Raw genomic sequence first — 20,725 nt, 5'->3', positions numbered from 1 at the left:
GAGAAAGCAAGTGACCCACATATGTGACACACTTAGTTGCTCAAGCGGAAAGGGAACAGTAAGAAGAGGGCAGTCAAAGGAAATTTGGGGATGGACAATAGAGTGATTGCTTGTCAGAAAACATTTTAGATTAAATTCATTTATTAGTTTTATTTAGTTAAAAAAAAGGCATATTTACTTGACATAACATTATAATACCAAATAAAATAACAAGTGACAATAAAAAATGTTGTTCAATGTAATTTATATATACTGAGATTTAAAGCTAAAATATTAATACATGTTCTAAAATAACATTTGTAGATGGAGAAGCTACAGCTAGAGTACAACAAAGTACTCTCAGCTGCTATAATACAAAGCAAAGGTTGCAGGAAAACCAAGTGATCCTCTAGCTGGTGTAGTTTATGGCCCTTTATTTTTTTTACCATGGCAAGCTCATCTAATGTAATTATTAAAGCTTTATGTCTGTATTATAGCAAACATCAATATAACATAAAATCTGCTTAACTTAAATGGAAGATATACAAATTCAGAGCTTCTGAAAGTAAACATAAGGTACGACGCCCTTTCCAACATGCCTGTAAACAATTAACTAGAGGGAAAAAACTGAGCAAAAACAAAGAAAGAAGTAAAAATAAAGCCAACCATCAACCAATTTAAGTCTGTCAAATCCAATTAAAAATCTTTTTTCTTTGATTACTTACTTAAACCATCATTCATTCAATTATTAAAAAGGAAATTGTTTGAAAACAAAAACAATAAAAAATTGCTTTATTAAAATATGAGGCATGGTTGTAAGCTTTCTATTGCCCTGATTCATTGAACATCAATAAACTTATTGATGACCTTCAATTAATTTGGAGAAACCTGCTTGGAAGAGCAGAAAAGACGGGCAGACAGACAGACGAGAAAGGAGAGGTTAATGAGAGGGCCATGATAAATCAATTAAAGCAGTATGCTTATGTACATGATAGCCAGCTAAAGCTAACATTTACTTTGCTTGATGTATGTATTTAGTGCTTAAGTTTCTACCAACTCAAAAACTAAGCTAAACCCTTGCATAGTTATAAGTTGCGGGCGGCTGCCTGGGTCAGTAAATATGTCATTGAGTGAGCCGTTCAGGTTCGTACTGTTACATAACTACTAACTCAGAAAATACATTTTCAGCTTCTCCATTTCTATTTTTATCCATAACTTTAAAGAAATTACATTTGCTGTACCTTGGAAATTAAATATTGGTAAAACATTGCACTACTAAGCAACTACTTTTACTGTTAAAATAAACGCAGAAGAATGGGCAAACAGTGAAGTCGGGGGTAAATCAAGACTACATGTGGCAGAGGAACTTGAGTGATGTATTATCCAAAGGCTGAACGGTTCTATATGTGCTTTGATCAACAACTTGCACCACTTTCAAGTGAAAATCATGATGACACTGAATCTAAAATAGAGATCCATACATCTTTCTTTTGCTGAACTACAGATGAAATGTAAGTATTTGAGCATAAAACTGCAAGTCACAGTTTGTTTGATGTGTGGCAGTCTGACCTAGATTAGCTTTTAAGGCTTGTGGGAGTTCTTAGATGCATTACTGTAAGCTTTCTCATGGGGTAATTCTGGCTTCAGTGAGGTAATTTGTGTCCAGATCTCATTTACATGGTAGCATGGCTTTAAATTACTGTACTTTAAATGATCTTGTGACTAAACAGATACTTTAAAAATATAGAAATTGTAAAAAAAAGGCTCTGCAATATTTTTTTTGTGGGGGGGGGGGGGGGGGGGGGGGGGGGGGTTGGAAAAAAAGACATGAAGGGAGGAAAACAGCAGTGTTTGTCTGCACATCAAACATGGAGCCTTTAATGGAGAAATAACATTTTACGGCATGCCCCTCACATCTTACATTCATGTATATACCATTAAAATAAAACAAAACAAAAATAAAAGAAATTATATATATACATATATATATATATATATATATATATATATGTGTGTGTGTGTGTGTGTGTGTGTTTTGTTTGTTTTTTTTTTTTTTGTTTTAATGTGTGTATGTATGTAATGTATGTATTTCCCACAGGAAGATGCATTCTAGTTATTGTAAAATACTAAAGTGGATGTTGAAGCATTGTGCTGTGGAGTTTGTTGTGTGTGGCTTTTGAGTGATAATGTACACCTTTGTGTTAATTATGAATGGCTTCGATAGAGTTTGTGACTCTTTATTAGATGCCTTTGATTGTAAAAAGATGAAAAAATCGGTGTGGAATAAGAGTAACAATAAGTATTTCACTAATGATGGATTGCCATCAAAGCTATTTTTGCCTTAAGATGTCTCTCAGAGGAGATATAGATAATTCAAACTGTGAAGTTCTGATTTCAATATTCTTTTAATTTAATTTTCTCATCTTTCTGCACTTGGTGGGAAGAGAAGAATAATAGAAAAGGAGATATTCTTTATAAAGGCCAACACTGCATAGTCAAATTTAAATGATAAATAAATAAAAACAAGGATTCCCATTCTATTTGGATGAAGTTCTGGATAAAAAAAAAGTGATGAAGACTTGTTCCCTCAGAAAATGAGCACAATTCAGAATTTTTAAGGTGCTTTTAAGTTTATTTGGTGTTTTTTGGCCCCAACAGAAACAACGCAACAAACTGATGAGCAACATGAGGCATTTTGGATCTCCTGTGAAAGCATGGGATGAAACAGGGAGGAACTGTGTTCTTTTTCTAAGAGCTTGCCTAAAGTGGGATTTTAAAAGTCTTTTGGCTGAATGCCTTTATTTGAAGGGGCTCTCTGAGGAAAGCAGCCACCTGGCTTGGAACAGCAATGGCAGTAAAATCACAGCAGCAGGGTACCTCGCAGTATCAAAAAAACAAGCTGCATGGATTGGATCGTCATGGCAACTGGGCTAGGTTAGCGCTTAAAGTGCAAGGGAAGGGATTGAAGAAGATGGAGAAAACACAATTCTCACTAAATTTAATTTCTTTTGGTTGAAGTGTCAGTGTATACCTGCCAACATAAGTTCTTTTTTGTAACTGAGTCAACATAAACAAAACAATTTAAGCAAATCAAGGAAAATTTTATTAATTTCTTCAGATTATCTTCAGATTGACCTATTAGACATAAATACAACATATGAGTCAACATCTTAATTCTTCTTTGTTTACTTTTTCTTCTTTGAAGAAAAAGAAAACAACACAAGCATTTATCGTTTGTGTGACGTTCCACCTGTGCAAGAAACATAAAAATATTCAGTATTTGGGATGCAGGGTTTCTAAGACCACAAGCTAGTGGTGTCAGGGGAATTGATCATATTTCACTGTATATTACTGTATGAGCTTCCATAATGATTTTGCTTTGGTTTTGTTATGCAAGAACCAAGTATGCAAGTGGAAGTTTGTTTTCTTTTTCAAAGTTGTTAGTTCAAATATCTATAAGGAAAAATAGAAAAAAAATCTGAGGTAAATGCAGTCACTCCCATTTACAGTGAATGTAACCATTGGCATGAGTTCCCTTTGGATTTGATGCATCAGGAAAGACAGAAGTTGAAGCGATTCATTTAATAAACACATATATGCATGCTCACATTATCAGAAAAATGTGAGAAAGCCTTTTTTGAAGCATGACCCTTCCAGTGCTCAAGGGCCACTGTCCTGCAGGTTTTTGCTTCCCTACTTGTGTTCACCTGGCCAAAATAATTGGTTCATTAAGAGGCTTGTGCAGAACCTGAAAACAAGGCGTAAAGAAGATTTGCCTTGTTGATGCAGGGGCACACATGAATCTATCAGGACAGTGGTCTTCAAGTAACTGGCTTAAACTTTTCTTACTTAAGGAGAGATGCTGCTGCACTTTTGGTAATTGTCCTATACATACTTTATTATATGATGCATTTAAGATTAGCTAACAAATCATCTACATCTGTTTAATAAGATGCAACTCATGTGTATATTTATTACATGATAAGAGAGGGAGCTTTAATTTTTTTTTATTAAATAGGACAAGACGAAAATAAAATTTTGCACATATTGTACATATGTTTGCTTGTTTGTTGTTCACACTAAATGCCTGTTGTGCTATAAACTCACATACATTGTCAATATTCTTACAAATAAAGCTACCCAAATCATTCTCTCTTATATCTGGTTTATAATTTGTACTGTAACCTGCTGATATAAACTAGATTTTAAAACCTTTGTTTTATATCTAGTCTTTATTTTTCTGCTCAAGCTTACTTCTGATTTCGCTGGACACAGTTGGACTAGAATGGTTTTTTTTATTTGAATCAAATCACCTTGAACGAATTTTAATCCAATTTTGATCCAAATTTAAAATTTGACAGATAATCTAAGATATCTAAACTTAAAAATAAATTAATAAATGAAAGAAAATATACAGTATAAACCATTTTATTATGCCGTTGGAAGCCACAGGAAGAAAAAACAATGAAATTATAAAAGCACTTGGGCAGCTTTTTCCTGTTGAGCTACTGTCAAATAAAGGTCATTAGAGCACAAAAACCCTTTAAAAATTACTTTTTAAGCTCACTTTATTTCTGGTGTTTTTACATTACTGCATTACTGATATTCCTTACAGTGTTTCTAGTGCATGTTGTACATGAAGATCCAGTTTTTAACTCACTCACAGGTCCTCATTTGTGATTGCATACAGTGGACCTGAACTTAGGCCTAAACTTGTGCATTAATTATCCAATACACAAGATAACCAAAATCATGTGTCAAACCACTCCAAGCTTTATGTCAAGGATCATCATTGCTGACAAGAAGCATGTCAAAGACAACAACTAAGAGACCAAGCAGAACCTTGCATTCATCCCCCAGGGTAAGACTGTCAACCTCAATTTCTACTCGCATCCTGAGGTGTCTGAAGGACAACATTAGCCATTCATCATTGCTCACATCATCCTTATTCAGCATATTTTATTTCCTGCTGCTTCTCCTTATTCAGTTAAGCAAAGTTCAGGGGTTGCTGGTTAGACACGATGAAGGACACTATGTATAAGATGTTGATTTGGCTATGGTGATGTCAACCATCAGCTTGTGAACTGCAGTTTTAAAACATTAAGCTCTTGTTTAAGTCTGATACCATGCAACTTTTTCCATCTTAAACCCTCTGGTGCATGAATTATTACAAAACAGTACCACATTTTTTTTAAATAAAATATTTTACTTCTACAGACATGCACATTGATGCTTTTCTGATTTTTATTCTTATTTTAACTTTTACTCAGTGTGTTGATTTTTCTATTTGATCTATGAAAATTTTTATAAAATAATATGTTGTCATATTAATATAACATACATTTTCTATAAAAACACCTGGATCATTTTCTTGTCCTGTTTATCACTGAGGCAAACATGGTAATTACTATGTATGTATATATACTATAACAAATGTATTTATTCTTTATACGTGGCAGTATTGGGGACGCACTAATCTCCAATAAAGTTCTACACCCATGCATACATTTAAAAACAGCCTTTAAATATGTGTCCTCTGTAGTGGACACTATGCATCAAAGGGTTAATACATGGTTATTGAACAAGGTGTCAAATCTGACTATTTACAGCTAAATGCAAAATAATGTAAGTCTTCAAGTGTTATCAAACGGAACAGATTTACATAGCATTTTTTTATTATGATTCTATTTATGTGTGTGAGGGAATAACTTTAAATATAACTGGGATATGTGTCAAAACAACAGAAGAAAGATTAGGCCAAGTCAAGTTTCCTAAACTTGTGAGTCCAGGATGCATGTACTGATTAAAGAGCTAGCCGTCATAGGACATTATTTATCTCTTTATTTGCATTCAGTAATTCAGCTGGGTGGAACTGCCTGGTTGACAGAATTATGAACAAAAAAAAGTAAGCATAAACAGGCTGGCACTGACTGATTCAGCTGTGTTGCAGTGTACAGTTTGATCAAAAGTGCAGTTTCGGCTCAGTCATGCAAATATCTAACCGACAGGTACGACAGCAGACTCTGTTGCACATTTAAATCTATTCAAATCAAGGATGCGTCTGAATGACAGCTCTGAGCTGCAGCACTGCCTGGGGGCCTACAAGCTACAGAGCCCTACTCCTCATTATTCTTTGCTCAAGGTTCAAATGTTCAAGGTTCATGTCTGGTTCACCCTAGAGCGATAATGTGATTTACATGTAACATATAAATATTTCACACTTTATCATGACACTGTTAGTAACTGGAATCATTTATTTATTTATTTTTACCAAAGTACCATCAAATATATTAAAATAATCCAAAGCAACTGCCATTTCATAAAAACAGTTGTCACTGGTGTGAAGTAATTTCCCTCAGAGCATTGCATCTTAGTGTAGCCAAACCCATATATAATCAGTGGCTGACTTAACAGGTAACACACCGTGGAGGTAATCAGTAAGGACATCACTGACAGAGGGCCCCAACAGAGTTAAAACTAAACAAAAATAGAGACTGACAGAGACAGAATTGAACAGAAATAGGGAGTGTAAGAGTGTAGCAGACCTTTCAGCTGAGTCAATTTACCAGAATCACTGTTAACTATACATCTAGGGCTCCACATCAAATTTTCATTAAGTCCTTTCACTGCCACTGAAAAGGCATCCTTAGATTTATTTTTTTACGCTTCAAATAAGAGTGGCTTTCTGGCATTGCTTTAGTAAGTGGGTCGAGACAGCTAAAGAGAAACGCTGTGTAATTATTTAAGTCATCTTCATCCAAAGTAAGTCTACCGTTTTTCTCCCATATTCCTTTCCTGCTCCACTCCCACTCCTGCAACAGTGTGCTACACCCCCATCATACACTAAGCAAATACTAAGCAGGCAATATCCGACTACGGTCTGTGCCAAATGAAGGGAATCAATGCAACAGAGATCAGTTTTGAATAAGTGGCACAGAAATAGGCCAGTGTAAACGTTATAAATACCTGGACCCACGAGACAATGAGAAGCTTAATCATCCTCTTCACTTTGCTGCCATCTTTTTTAAATGGGAAGCCAGAAGGAGCATCCCTGATTAGACCAACACAAGCTGTTGTTTTACTGCACACAGACACTAAATCCAACAATATGGTCCATTTCTGTTATAAACTGCCTGTGTGATCTATCATAAAGTAAAAATCCAGATTAATATTTTGCCTATTATAATTAATTGATGAAGCATTAGGGTAAAGAAGATGGTTCGCTCTGTGAAGTCTACTAACTGATCATGATGAACATTTTAAAGGACATATTGGTACTTCCATGATCACCTGCCACCAAAACACTATTAATTTCTTTTCAGTCAACTTCTTAATTTTTTAACAGTAAATATCTCTGGCAACAACTTAGTCATTTTCCCCAAATTAATAACATTATCACAAAATGGCAAGCTGTGCAACATCATTGGCTATATGGAGACTATTCATCTTGAACTGTGTATGTTACAGTCAGAAAGGGAAAATAATAATAAGACCATAAGAAATCCTGCTTGGCACCATAAATGAGAACCTTACATACATCTGAAACTACTCGGCAGGTGTGTGTTATAAGGAAACACCCTGTAGCTGAACACTCGACAAAGCCGTAATAACTCAGAGAATATAATGTCACTCACATTAATACTTATTCTTCATATCCATTACACTGGACCATAACTGTCACTCTAATATTAAAACTGCAAGAGTAGTTAGGCTTATCGCTTGAATTCAGCTGCCCAATCAGAACTGCTGTGATTGGTGCAGGATCTCTGTTTCTGTTACCCTGGTAGACTCTGTCAAGGCTTAGGGATTCACACTGAACAGCTTTGGCACCAAGAAACCTTTCATCAGCCAAAGGGCTCTAAAACAGCCAAACAAAAATGTCCTTTCCAGATTTTTGCCTCCAAGTTTTGTGAACAGACCTTCAGTAAGTCAGGAGAGGAAATGAAAAGAGCAATGTTCCCCCCTCTTCTCCTATTCTTTAACGTGTGTGTGTGTGTGTGTGTGTGTGTGTGTGTGTGTGTGTGTGTGTGTGTGTGTGTGTGTGTGTGTGTGTGTGTGTGTGTGTGCTTGAGCATGTATTGTTGACCAAACCAGGAGTGGAGAGAAAGTTGCTAATCGAATTCAGGAGTAAGTCAGACCCCAACAAAGCCTGCTGAAGTCACCCAGGAACTGCTAATCCTAAATAGTTTGGCAAAGCCTCTTGTCTTTTAACACCTTTCTTTTACAGCTTTTGGTTCTCAGCTTTGCTGGAGAGTTCTTCACTCTGCAGTGGCACAATCCAAAAATCTGACCACAGGTTCTTCTTCTGTTTTGCTCTGCAAAGTAGTAGAACTCATTTTGTATTCTCAAACTATGGAAAGATTGTTCAGGACACTTGATTAATAAAAAGAAAGAAAGAAAAACAAATTGGATAATGGAAAAAAAAACTTTTTATATTACATTCTGTCATAGGAGCATTTGCTGTTTCCAAATATAATGGCACAGAGATGCTGGTTTCGATGTCATAATATTGATGTTCCACAGTGGCAACTGTTTTTACTACCCAGACCTTTTGCTGTGAGCTGATGCAATTCAGTGTTTATTGCAAGGCATAACCCTCTGGGTGACTCATATCTACTCTAGTTAGTAGTAGTGTCTGAACCCCTGGTCTGAGAAACTCTGTGGAATTATTTACCTCAGCATTCATGAAAAAACAACTTAACTAAGACACAGAGAACCTACAGTATACTCCGGTGTTTGTCAGGGCAGTTTTTAACACTGTTTCGTGCTGTATTTACTTTAACTTTTGACATTCAGATTGAAGATGCAAAAAATGATCTTTTATGTATCTGAATCCATCATCGTTATTACAGACACATATAACTGTTTTCATTTACCAAGTCCAGCCTTACAGTAAAATTTGCAAAGTTGAAAAATTAACCAAACGTATTGTTATTTTAACTATTTTTATTCCATTGTATTGTAATGCTACGTGACCATAGTTTCCATCCCAAGTCATATGAAAGGCTTAAATGTCAGCTCTGTAAGGCAAACAGCAGCAAGCAAATGCAAAATGTCACTATAATACATGGCACAATAAATGTTAATGTACAGTTTTAACAAACAGTCTGTGTGGGTTTACCAAAGCAGCCGCTTGCAGATTTCGATTTGATTTGAGACAGCCCCCAAAAGTTGACAATTTCAACTCAAAATCTCATTATTCTTCTGATGGCTTAGTGACGAATTCATTCCTTCAAAACTTTGCAGTGGCTAAACTATAAAATAGATAAAATTATTGTATCAAAATAAGACAAATGTCAAAAGAATCAGGAGCTCAATGCATCTTTTGGAAAATTTAAAAATGGAAATGTTTCTTGACATCTCATTACATCACGTGTTGAAGCATAGCTTAGAAACAGATCTGACTGCCTTGTCCCTTATTAAACATGAGCATGGTCATTTTATATACCTGGTCCAGTCCCTCTCAAAATGAATTATCAGCCTAAAACATGTCACTAAAATTAGATTTATGACCATCTTTTAACAAGCGAGTCATCATTTTCATCATATTTATCTTATTATTTCCCTTTTCTCTCACTCTCTTTCTTTGACTGCTGGTGTAGATGAAATAAGGCCTCTGTGTGCCAGACTATAACTTGGCAGAGGTCACAATTCACTTTCAGTAGATGGGCTGCAGATTTATTCCTTGTCTCTCACTCCCATATAGTGCTGACGGAGGTGGAGGAGCTGCAGCCCTGGTAATCACAGAAAATTGCTGTGTGGGGGAAAACAGATGTGTGAACTCCACAATGACAGAGCAGAGAGAATAAGGTGTGTGTTCCCATTCAAGTGTGTATTAAAGAGCATTACTCTTGCTGCATATTAGCTCAATTGGAGCCTCATTCAGATACCCCCCCTCACATACCAACTACCAACTATGTGAGTCTGGTTCTGGCCCGGGGTGCGTTGTTTCACCTCTGAACATCATTCAATGCCATATGCTGAGTGCTTGTCCAGCGGATATCCTGAAATTGGCACACTACTGAAACATAAATCTCCCGAGAGAAAGCATTTAACCTTTTGTTACAACCACAGCCTGCTCAGGAGAATACACCCTCACAAACACACACACACACACACACGCACACGAGAACAATGATATCAGTTTCAAAGCAGCAACATTCCTCAGAATATGAGCCTGCACTGAGACAATGTGACATTTCCAAGATGTGTGCTGTCGCATGGCAACTACACTAAAAAGGCTGTTAATTTAACTGAGTCACTTCACCTCTCAGTGATGCATAGCTCCTCCCACTGAAAACAGGCTCTACCAACAGGAGTCAAACTTATTTTTAACCTGTTGTAGAAGTACCTATTCTCGGATGGACACCACAACAATGTTGATCTTCATATGTGTGTGTACAAGTGTGAGGTTGTCCACTTTATTTGGGTTTATTGTGGCCTCTGTCCTGACACATGTAATGATAAATTTGATTTTTTAACTTAAAAATGCTGCAATGTACAGTAGAAAAGTAGTGATTTGCTAATCATTAAAACCCATTTTTTTAACTGAAGTTGGTACAAACATGGCATATGAAATGAACATTTAGGTGACAAAGCTGTCACATATAGGTAAGGCTGTAGATGCAGTTACTGACACTGTAGCATCACAATAAAGCAAATGACCTTAAAAGCAGATTGATGATAAACAAATTCAATGCCCCCACAAGCCAAACAATCACACGCTCTGATAACAGGTAATACCAGTTTTCCAATCTGTCATCAATGATATACATCAGGTGTGACGCAATTCCCCCCTTCAGAGTCACAGAAGCACAAGGAAACTAAAAATATATTCAGTTCCTTGTTTTGCTTTCTTTTTGTATGGGAAAGCACCTCAACTCTTTGTTACCGGGATGTTTACTACATTGAAACAGCCTGTGAATAAATAGTCAAAAGGAAAGATACCAACTACTGATTTATATTTCAGTTCTACTGATTAATCAACATGGTGAATTCCCACCAATATTTATGATTAATTTGTTACTGAATATATAATGTACGCTGGAACAGTGCTGATCTCAGTTAATTGTGCTGTTTCATTTCATACTATTGTTAATAATGATGCCATACATACTGCCATTATCATTAACAGCTTAGCCACAGTTGTGTTTAACAGACTTGTTTTGTTTTTTTCATCTTTGAATTTGTTTCTATGGTTTTTAAAGTGAAGAGGAAAGCACAAAGAAACAGAAAATGTGTCAAAATGGACTCCAAATCAAAAATATACAAACATGAGAATTATGACTGCAGTGGTTTACATAGCTCTGCCCTCTTGGAAAATACAGCAGTGTGCAGACATGCCGATACAGGTCACATCAAACTGGACTCTGCACAGTTTGCACCTGTTTGTATCTACAGAGGGAAAGCAGAGGAAGTGCAAAACCTTTCAGCGACATCAGACTGCTGTGCGTTAAACATCTTCAACAAGAGCAGCATTGTTCAAGCTCTTGTTTTGGCATGTGTCCACTAGTGCAGGAAGGGAGTGAAGGCAAAAAATCAAATTAAGCTTATCATTGGTTCAGGCTGTTTTAACTCATATCCTGAGTTGCCTCCATTTTCTTGACATTTCCCAAAATCGGTTTCTTTTGTGATGTTAGTGCACTAATTGGCATGCCAACAATCAAATAAGTTGATAAATATGATGAATTTAAATGTTGCTGTGCACTAAAGCAAAGCCTTTATATATGTGTGACAGTCTAAGGTATCATCTTTTATCTGACAGTCGATTTGATCTGTCTGCTAAAGACACATTACCCTGCTATCCACACACTGCTGTCAGATTGATTTCCTCAATATCTCTGGATGGAAAAATTAAATTGATTTTGCAATCTCTATTTCATGATATTGTTTTCAGTCATTTGTTTTGGGGAGGATATCAAGTCATTTCATGTCTTGGAGCTACAATAAAGTTATAGGTAATTAAATAAAGTCCAAAACAAATATAAAAGAAAAGGTCCAGTGTCCTTTTTTCTGAGTAACTACTGGTGTATCTACAAGAAGGGGGTTGGGGCTATTTAAATATTTAACTAGTTTCCAGTGGTAGAACATGAGGCTTGGTTAAAGGCCTTTGGTAAATAGTAAAACATAAAATACAGGAATAACTATATCTGTCATTGGCAATGAGTGGCTGAACATCAGCACAGTTGGCACAGTGAGTACAGTTCTGCTGTGCTTCTGAAGAATCCAAGGAATGCTTTTACTCTGCAGGCCATCAGGCTGAGTCTCACAAACACACTTAACAACTGGACAGAGCATCATAGCTTGTTTAAATTGGTCTGTTGAACAGATGTGCAATACCATCATGAATAAATGTTCTCAAAAATACAAGACAAGACATCTTAATAAACATACATAAAGACACAGTGACACAAAGGAGTGTGGAGGGTGCCTTTCTTTATGCCCTAATAGAGTTTTGTCCAAGCTTCCCTTGGTATGAATTTGAGTTATTACGTGTGTGGCAGGGCTGCTCTCACTGCTGGGAGACAGAGCAGACACCCACATGCATAAACACACCAACACAAAAGCCTCATCATTCAAAATCCGTGCCTCATAACAGAGCCACAGGAAATAATGACGGATTGATGTCAACCAGGCCAAGTCTGTCTCAATTCTCTTAGTGGAGAATCACACTTACAGCTGGTTATCTTTGACTTGCTCTCTTTCTATAAAGAAAAGCCTTTCCCTGCTAACAATACATGTGCCCTGCAGACACAATCTTTTTTTTCCATATGCAGTGTATTCTTTTACAGCAGGCTGGCAACACTACACTATCCTTACACCGTTAAAAACAGTAGTAGCAGATGTGTTTATGTGCATTTGTGAAGAAAGGTGCGTGAAGAAGTAAAGGCTTGGTCAGCACTCCTGTCTCTGCTCTGGTATGGCTGCAGTGAAATATTATCATCTAGGAAAACATTAAATCAAAAGCAGCTATTAATTAGTCTAGCTGTGACTACCATTGCTGACACATAAATAGATCAGAAGCACATTATACCTATTGAGCGGTTTTTGATAGACAGACCTAAAGCTTTGTACGACAAAGCAGGTTCAACATATTCAGGCTTATCCTTATGTGATCTGGCTTCACTAACCCAATAATGAAGCTCTTTAACAGTCAAATCAGTAAACTGGTGAATCAACCCAGTTTTCTGTTTCTTGATGAGTGCCCTTTCATGTAAAATGGGTGGGGATGGCATCAGATGACCACTAACGGATATTTTCATTTCCAGGACGCTGAAATGCAAAACTACTGCTGCAGCCAAAGCAGGAAAAAAAGCTGAAAAAATATATTAAAGAAAGTCTACTTTGTGAATATGCTAGTTAATATCTGATCAGTGTCAGTGTCATTTCATGAAAGCACAAGTAGATCTGATGATTTCACATTTGTGCATTTAGTTATATGACTGTGCTGCATCTAAACAAAAAGTTGTCCAGTTATTTTACTTCATTTTAACATTTTATAAGATGGATGTGAATAAATAGAAATATAAAAAACAAGTTCTGCAAGTTTATTATGCTTATACACTGTATAAGACAACTACTAGGAAATATTTTACAGTTCAGAGATTTTCATGAATAGAAATAATTCAAGTTAGTTCCCTATCTTTAAAAGTCAGCTTTAGAGTAATCATCAGGATGAAGATCAGTTAAAGTCAAAAAGCATAGTAAATGTTTGACTTACTGACTCATGCAATTCAAAGAGAATCGATTGATCGGAAGGAAGTTTATCGCCTATCTTAAAAGCTAATCTGCTTCAGAGCAGGACCGGTTTTCAGCACAAGTTTCCATGATGATACAACCTAGTAAAAAGAAAAACAGTTTCATGGCACGAAAAAATAAAGCATAACTAAACCTGATGTTGCAACACTGTTAACTACCTTCCCTTGCTCGAGTTCACCAGGTAATCACGTTCCTTTATTCAATAACTGTAAATACAAATAAGCAGAGCAAACTGGGATCCCTTCTGCAGATAACAATCACTCTTTTGAGATTAAACTGGAAGGAAGTGTTAGATAAGGTAACGTAAACTGAAAGTACTTGATATCTCAAGTTTCACAACCTTGTTCCCGGTTGTTATGCAACTCTCTGCTATAACTGAAATGCAAAAACACAATGCAACTTAGAGGTTTCTCACAGGTTTCAAGTTAAGCTTTGCAGGTGCAGCAGTTTAGGTTTCTGCATCTTTTCCAGCAATGCTTTATTATAGGTTTAAAAAAAATTATAAAAAAAAAATAATAATTATAATAATACTAATACTAATACTAATACTAATACTACTAATAATAATAATAATAATTTATACTTCAATAATTTACAATAGGGAAATTTAGCTCTGCATTTGACCCATTTGTAGACATACTAGAGGTCAGTGGGCTGCCATGTTTTGGCACCTGGGTAGTAAATGGGGGGGGGGGGGGGGGGGGGGGGGGGGTTAAGTCAGAATAGAGAGGAGGAAGCTTTCTTATGAGAATGGGTCAGTGTAAGCAAAAACACTATCAAATTTGACTGAAGGATTCTCATGTAGCTGTACAAGCCCTGCTTGGATGTGGCTGTTTATTTCATGTCAGCACAATTAATATGTCAATTTCCATGTGTTTAAATATACCCTGACTACTTGTAATTCCTCTCTAATAATCCTAAATGCACCATGGTAATAACAACTGGAAAGACTAATGTGACCACCACAAATCTAATGTTGCTGCCATGACATGGAGAACTAGATTTTTTTAATGGTCGCAGATAATGAAAAGCTTGGATGGCTTCCAGCAGATCATAGCATGCTGTGTTGATATAGCAGCTCTCAACATGCAACACTGTTAACTTCCCAAGGTAACACGCAGCAGAAATCAGCTTTCTGACAGATGACCTGCATCAAGAGGCAGGATTACATGGTGTACAGTTTGCAACAAAAACCTTGCCTGCAGATGCATATTCAATCTATTTTGTAGCTTTTCGCTGACACTTACTTGGATTTATGCCCAACAAAATGAGACACAGAGGCAGTTTTGATTTTCACTTAAGAACACAACAAAACCCTGTTGTTTAATGTTTGGCACTTTTCCCTTATCAGTCATTTGGTTTTTAACAATATGACAGACTTTTTTGCTTTGTCAGAGTTTTACAACCTTCACTATTCACAAAAAGCCTTCAGCTTAATAAGACATAAATGTGAGCTATCCTACATTTTAACATTGAAAAAATGGGAGGGGGTGCTGTGATTGCTGAGTTATTCTAAGCACAATGTAGTGTAAACCTTTTGTGATTTGTTGAATGTTTGAATTTAATCTTCAAATTAAAAAGTTAAAACAGCAAAAAAGACTTTCAGCTGCTCAATTCCAATATTCAGGGCCTAAACAGACCGAAAACAGCTGGTTCACTGGCATAGTGTCTTACCTTGTTCTGGTCAGTCCAATACAGGAAGTAGCCTTTGGGGTCAACAGTTAGAGTCACTGCGGTCACAGTGGTTGAATCCTGTAGTAAAAAAATTAAGACATCTGGAGTCAATATGTGTGTGTCTGCATAACAGTGTTTTCCTGTCTGACTTTCTTATGCTTTTGTGAGTACAAAAGAATATTCTCTGGGTAAACCAATTAATGTCAGCATCAAAGCATAGTTTTGTACGACTACTTGCATTCCTGAATCTGAAATGACATTAAAAATCCATGTTTATGTTGTATCAAGCACACAATCCTTTCCTTTTAGGGTGTTTTCCAAGTCAAGATGAGGCATTACCACAAATGACCAAGAAGCTTGCAGTGTTTGTGTGTGGGTGGGTGCATGCACTTGTTTTTACTTCCATGATGGGGACCAAAACCTGCCAGTGCACCTATTTATGGCAATTTCCTGCAATCGCAATTTGTCCTCATGGGTGAAAAACCTTTTTGAAAGTTAAGATTTGGTTTAAGGGTTTTTAGATTTAGGTTATGGTTAAGTTCAGGGTTAAGGATAGACTTGTGATGGTTTAGGTTAGACTTCGAGGTAGGGATGGACCTGGGACCACTGGACAGTCCCCTTGGGCATTTATATCAGGTATGTGTGTGTGCATGCGAGTAAGAGAGTGAAAGTATTTTCAATAGCTGCAGTCATAGCTGCAGGTTGTTTCATCGCTGATGTTTCCTTTTTCTTTTCTTGTAACGACAAATGATTTCCCACAGTTTCTACATACAGTCGGCTCCAACTCTCACACACAGTATGACCCTGAGGCACACATGGCAATGCCAGATATTATTGGATGCTTCTATAAAAAGAAAGAGCCTTTGCCTTTTTCTCTACATCCATAGTGGCTGTGGTTCAGCTGAACAGTAGCATATTGTCCTCTTCAATCAGCCATGGCTGTGAGATCAGAGAGATGGAAACGGTATTTGCAGCACAGAGCAAGAAAATCTTCAAAGTGTCTTCATGAGGCTACTAATGATGTCCCTATCACCGCTTGTGGAGCCAAAGCTAATGGTCTGTATCTACTACGCACTCGTTATATTTGGGCACGACCCATGCAACTTTGCAGTGTGGGTTATCAAAAGCATTGGGCTGGGAGCTGGTGGACGCCAGACTGAACCATTTTAAGGTGCAAAAAGACATAAATAATTCCATTCAATCAAAATATGACAATCAATGTTTGTGGAAAATAACAAATCCCACATAAAAAAAAAAGAAGAAGAAGGAAAGTGAGTGGAAAGTAAATGAAATGTTCAGTTAGAAATAGTAAAGTGTCGCATCAGAGGCATAATGACGTTTGCTATGGCAACCCATCATTCTGGTGAAATCTATTAAACTCGAAAGGAATCATTTTGGTTGTGTTCACATGATTGCACAATCTCAGCAGGCCTGATTGAATGTCAAAAGACACAGCTCATACCACTGAATGCATGTAGTACACACACTGTCCAAAGCCTGAAGGCCAGGGAAAAAAAGTGTCTTATGTTAGCAGTTCTAGGATAAACGAACCAATTTCTCTAACTCAGCTTTTACATATCAATGTCTTTCTAGTCCTCTGCTAACACATCAGTAGTTACTAAAAGAATCGTGAAATGATGACAAGTCTAATAAACAGATTTTCTTTAAGTTTTCCCTATTTCCTGTGAACTAAGTCAAGCACTCGTTTCGTTAAAAAGACATGGCGATAAATCAATTGTCTGTGAAAGCACCAGAAGTAAAAAGGATGGCTTGTGAGCACCAGGAATCTGCCTAATGATGAGAAAACAGTAATTTTCACCAACTTCTTTTTAATGTCCTAACTCTCTACTGTCATCACAACAAGCACATTAAGTCATTTTGAAGTCTGCAAAGATCTTCTGGTGCTTTTTACAAAAACAAATAAAAATGCTTATTGTATTGTGGGTTAGAAAAGTAGGTTATTTGCACAGATTACTGAAGTGTGTGTGTGTGTGCGTGCGTGTGTGTGTGTGTGTGTCTGTATTTGGTTTTGTCCGACCCACTTGTGCCATCAGGACCAACTGTGTCGGTTTAGCTACTTAGTTTTTTTTTACTGTAATTTAACTCTTTTAGAGATTTGTCATTAATGGGATGACATTAGCAAGCAGTGTGCTGTTTTTTGCAGAAAAATTAGATTAGTGAATGACTTGTAAAGGTCCAATCACCCTGAGGGAACTGATTCCAGGAAAGAGACTTTGACATATTTTTTTGTAAAGCATCTGTACTATTAGCCATCACCTAAGGGGGTTTATTTGAGAGAGCAGGGCATTTCTAGTTTACTAATGACATATTTTGCTGCTTTAAAGGGATTTTAAGTTTCCCTGTGCAGCCTGATAATATCTTATTCAGAGTGCATCAGACCAAAGGGACATGGTACAAATGTAAGCTTATAAAAATCACTGTTCACACAGATGTAACATCATTTTTTTATATCATGCCACTCTTGTTAGGGATTCTTGAATACTCCCTTTCATCGAGGATTTGATTGGCTGCTTAACCTCTTATTTTTTAAGAGAAAGCAGCTAAATATACTAAATGTGTCATTTCAACTGAACGATACAATCCAAATGATAATTTAACACCTAATTAGAATATTTGCCACAGAAATGTTCAGTCAATCTACAAGTAGCGGAGACAAAAATATAAGGTGACTGTACATGTCTGTGTATTGACAGTTAGGGAGGTCTGGGACTTGTGTAAACATTTTGAAGAGTGTACTAATTGGTCTTCTATTCTTTTTCAACAGTCAACCAAGCATTATGTGCTGTTAACTTGTGTTCTGTTGTGTCCAGACTTTTTCCTCAGGACTTCAGACTCCCTGCTTCCCAAAAAATCACAGCTGCTGTTTGTGCACTAAAATGCAGAAAGCCACCCAGAAAACAAATCTTTAAGTCTTATTTATCCCCCAACAGGGGAAGCAAAACATTCTGTAATTTACAGTAAAACTGAAAATAAGAAAGAAATGTCAACGTAAAGCAATAAATCAAAGAAGCGCATGCATCTGAGAACATTTTTGTTGCTTATACAATTTTTTGGAAAGAAATTGGAGAGCGCAACATCCAAGAGTCATGATAAGAAGCAAATTATTTAAAATAATCCTTCCCTACTGACATTTCATTATAGCTTCTCTCTTTCAGCTTGGTTCTGTTTTCTTTTGTGATTCTTTCCATGAAATGATACAGAAAGGAAAAAGGAAGGAAGTGCATGGGAAATGACATGGAAAAAATATCTGTGAGTTCATCTGTGGTTTGCAGGAAAGGCCTAGTGGGCATTTGGTTCTGGAGATTGGCCTGCATGTACAAACTGCTCTTGGGGGAAACAGACTCACTCCTCACACCCCTTCTAACAACATACTAAATACACAGCTGAAGGAAGAAGCGCTCGTTAGTAATTACAAGGAATAACTCAGGAATTAAAGAGAAATACTCAGACTCTCTGATTGGCAGAGCAGTAGGTTTACAAATATTCATAATTTCTTCTCTGCTGTCTGTGTTGACCACATTCACACTTCTGCAGCACTCATCCATTGGCACCATCTGTGCTGTGCTTGGCTAACCTGAACTTGGTGAATCTGTATGTGTTCGTGAACATGAGCTCATGAATTTATATTTGAAAATGCTACAAAAACAGCAGCATAGTTTATTAGCAGCATCTATATAATATACATGAAATGTGATGTGAAATTTGATCAGTTTTTCAACAGACCTTCCACACATGAGTGTGTGTAAAAGTTTAGCAATAAGAATAGTAACAGGTGGGTACATCTCTATACATTCACAGAAAACACAGAAAGAGTGAAGAGATTGCAAAAGCGCTAATATTTGAATGCTCAAACAATCAACAACATGAGGGTTGGAAAAACCAGAGTCCTTTCAAGTGTCAAGAGAGTTACTATGACAGTTTAGGACATGAACATAAACATTAGTCCAGGAAGGTCATTGAATTTCAACTCATTAGAAAGCGGACTCGCTTGTGTGAATCCTCTAGAGGATTATTAAAGGGGCATATTGATGTGTTGCTTCAGAGAGTTGCACTGCAGCCATGGCTGTCTGCTGAAAGGGTTATGTTTTACTCAACAGCAGCGTGTAGTCAATTTTAATCAAGGTCACTTCCTAACAGCTAGACTTTCAATGCATGTTCAGATCATAAAATAAATAAGAAAATAACAGCAAAAAGAAAAGAAAATCACCACAAAAAAAAACAAAAACAAAAAAAAAAAAGATGGCTACAGGTCTTGCCAGAATGCAGGTGGGGACTCTTGACTGATTCATAGATTGTGGTTAATTGATCAAACGTTTACAGTAAAGAAGGAGAAGCCAGTTTATTTCAAATGGTTAATTAGATTTAACGAGCAAATTCTCTCACACATGCACTGGCACTGTCACGTGCACTCACTCGTGCGTACCCGTGCCAATGCTGTATACAGGGAATGTAAACAAAGCACCTGTCGGTGGACATTAGCCACATATTTTTTTCTTTAATCTTTTTATTCTTTATAGTTCTGACCGGGATGGCAAAGACTATCAGCTTCCCATCAGTGCGGTCTCCTCTGGAAATTAAATTTATCGGCTGTACTATTGCATGAGTCGCATATGGACTGTGTGATGGGGTCGATTGTAGTAGTATTCACATGCAAATAACGCGTGCAGAAATCATGACAGAAAAGAAAAGACTCGGGTGGTCTGTTCGACCATTACTTACATCATCCCATTTCATAAATTTGTTGCCCTTTCTGAGGCACTCGGGCACGGACACTGGCTTGAGCTGCAGCGCATGAACTCCAGGCTGTGCCCCAGCCATTGACTCATCTACTCTTCTCGACGCGCGGTACGGCAAGAAATTTGTCACTTCTCCGTCTTCTACTCGTTTTTCTCTTCTACTCCTTTGTAATCTGCTAAAGAGCAGGCTGACGGAAGCCCACTACTGCAACCAATATGTCATGCCCGTACTGACGGCGACAGTGGTGGCGCGTCTGGGTTTTGGAGAGCTGGGGAGGTGGACGCAAGCGCAGCGGACCGTGGCCACTGACTGGCAGGATTCAACTAAAGACAGGAGAAACAGAGAGAACGCGCACCAGAGAGAGAGAGAGAGAGAGAGAGAGAGAGAGAGAGAGAAAGTGGGGGGTAGAAAGTGGTGGAGTAAGAGTGCATCTGAATGAGTTGCACGTCTGCTTTTAAAATTGGAACTACAAGTCAATACGAGCCAGGATCGATGCTTTAAGTGATCTGGCGCCTCCGTGTGTCCGTGGCAGTACGATGGCCATTTGGTGGTCCCA

At 37.2% G+C, this 20,725-nt stretch overlaps 1 protein-coding gene across 3 annotated transcripts in view; it reads right to left on the bottom strand.

Moving 5' to 3' along the window:
* Window positions 1-20,473, bottom strand: part of LOC121633567 (1-phosphatidylinositol 4,5-bisphosphate phosphodiesterase beta-1) — a 113,306-nt gene extending 92,833 nt beyond the window's left edge. For all 3 annotated transcript variants that reach the window (XR_006009091.1, XM_041975670.1, XM_041975671.1), the window contains exons 1-2: window positions 20,152-20,473; window positions 15,412-15,489 (exon numbers count right to left, since the gene is read on the bottom strand). Coding sequence is in view for 2 of the 3 variants with exons in the window: in XM_041975670.1 (XP_041831604.1) it covers window positions 15,412-15,489; window positions 20,152-20,250 (177 nt within the window). In the remaining variant the exon portion in view is untranslated. The remainder of the gene's footprint in view (window positions 1-15,411; window positions 15,490-20,151) is intronic.
* Between the last annotated feature and the right edge of the window lie 252 nt (window positions 20,474-20,725).

The sequence above is a fragment of the Melanotaenia boesemani genome, chromosome 22 (assembly GCF_017639745.1).
Source record: "Melanotaenia boesemani isolate fMelBoe1 chromosome 22, fMelBoe1.pri, whole genome shotgun sequence".
In the NCBI taxonomy this organism is placed as follows: domain Eukaryota; kingdom Metazoa; phylum Chordata; class Actinopteri; order Atheriniformes; family Melanotaeniidae; genus Melanotaenia; species Melanotaenia boesemani.
This window is presented reverse-complemented; position numbering and strand designations above follow the sequence as displayed.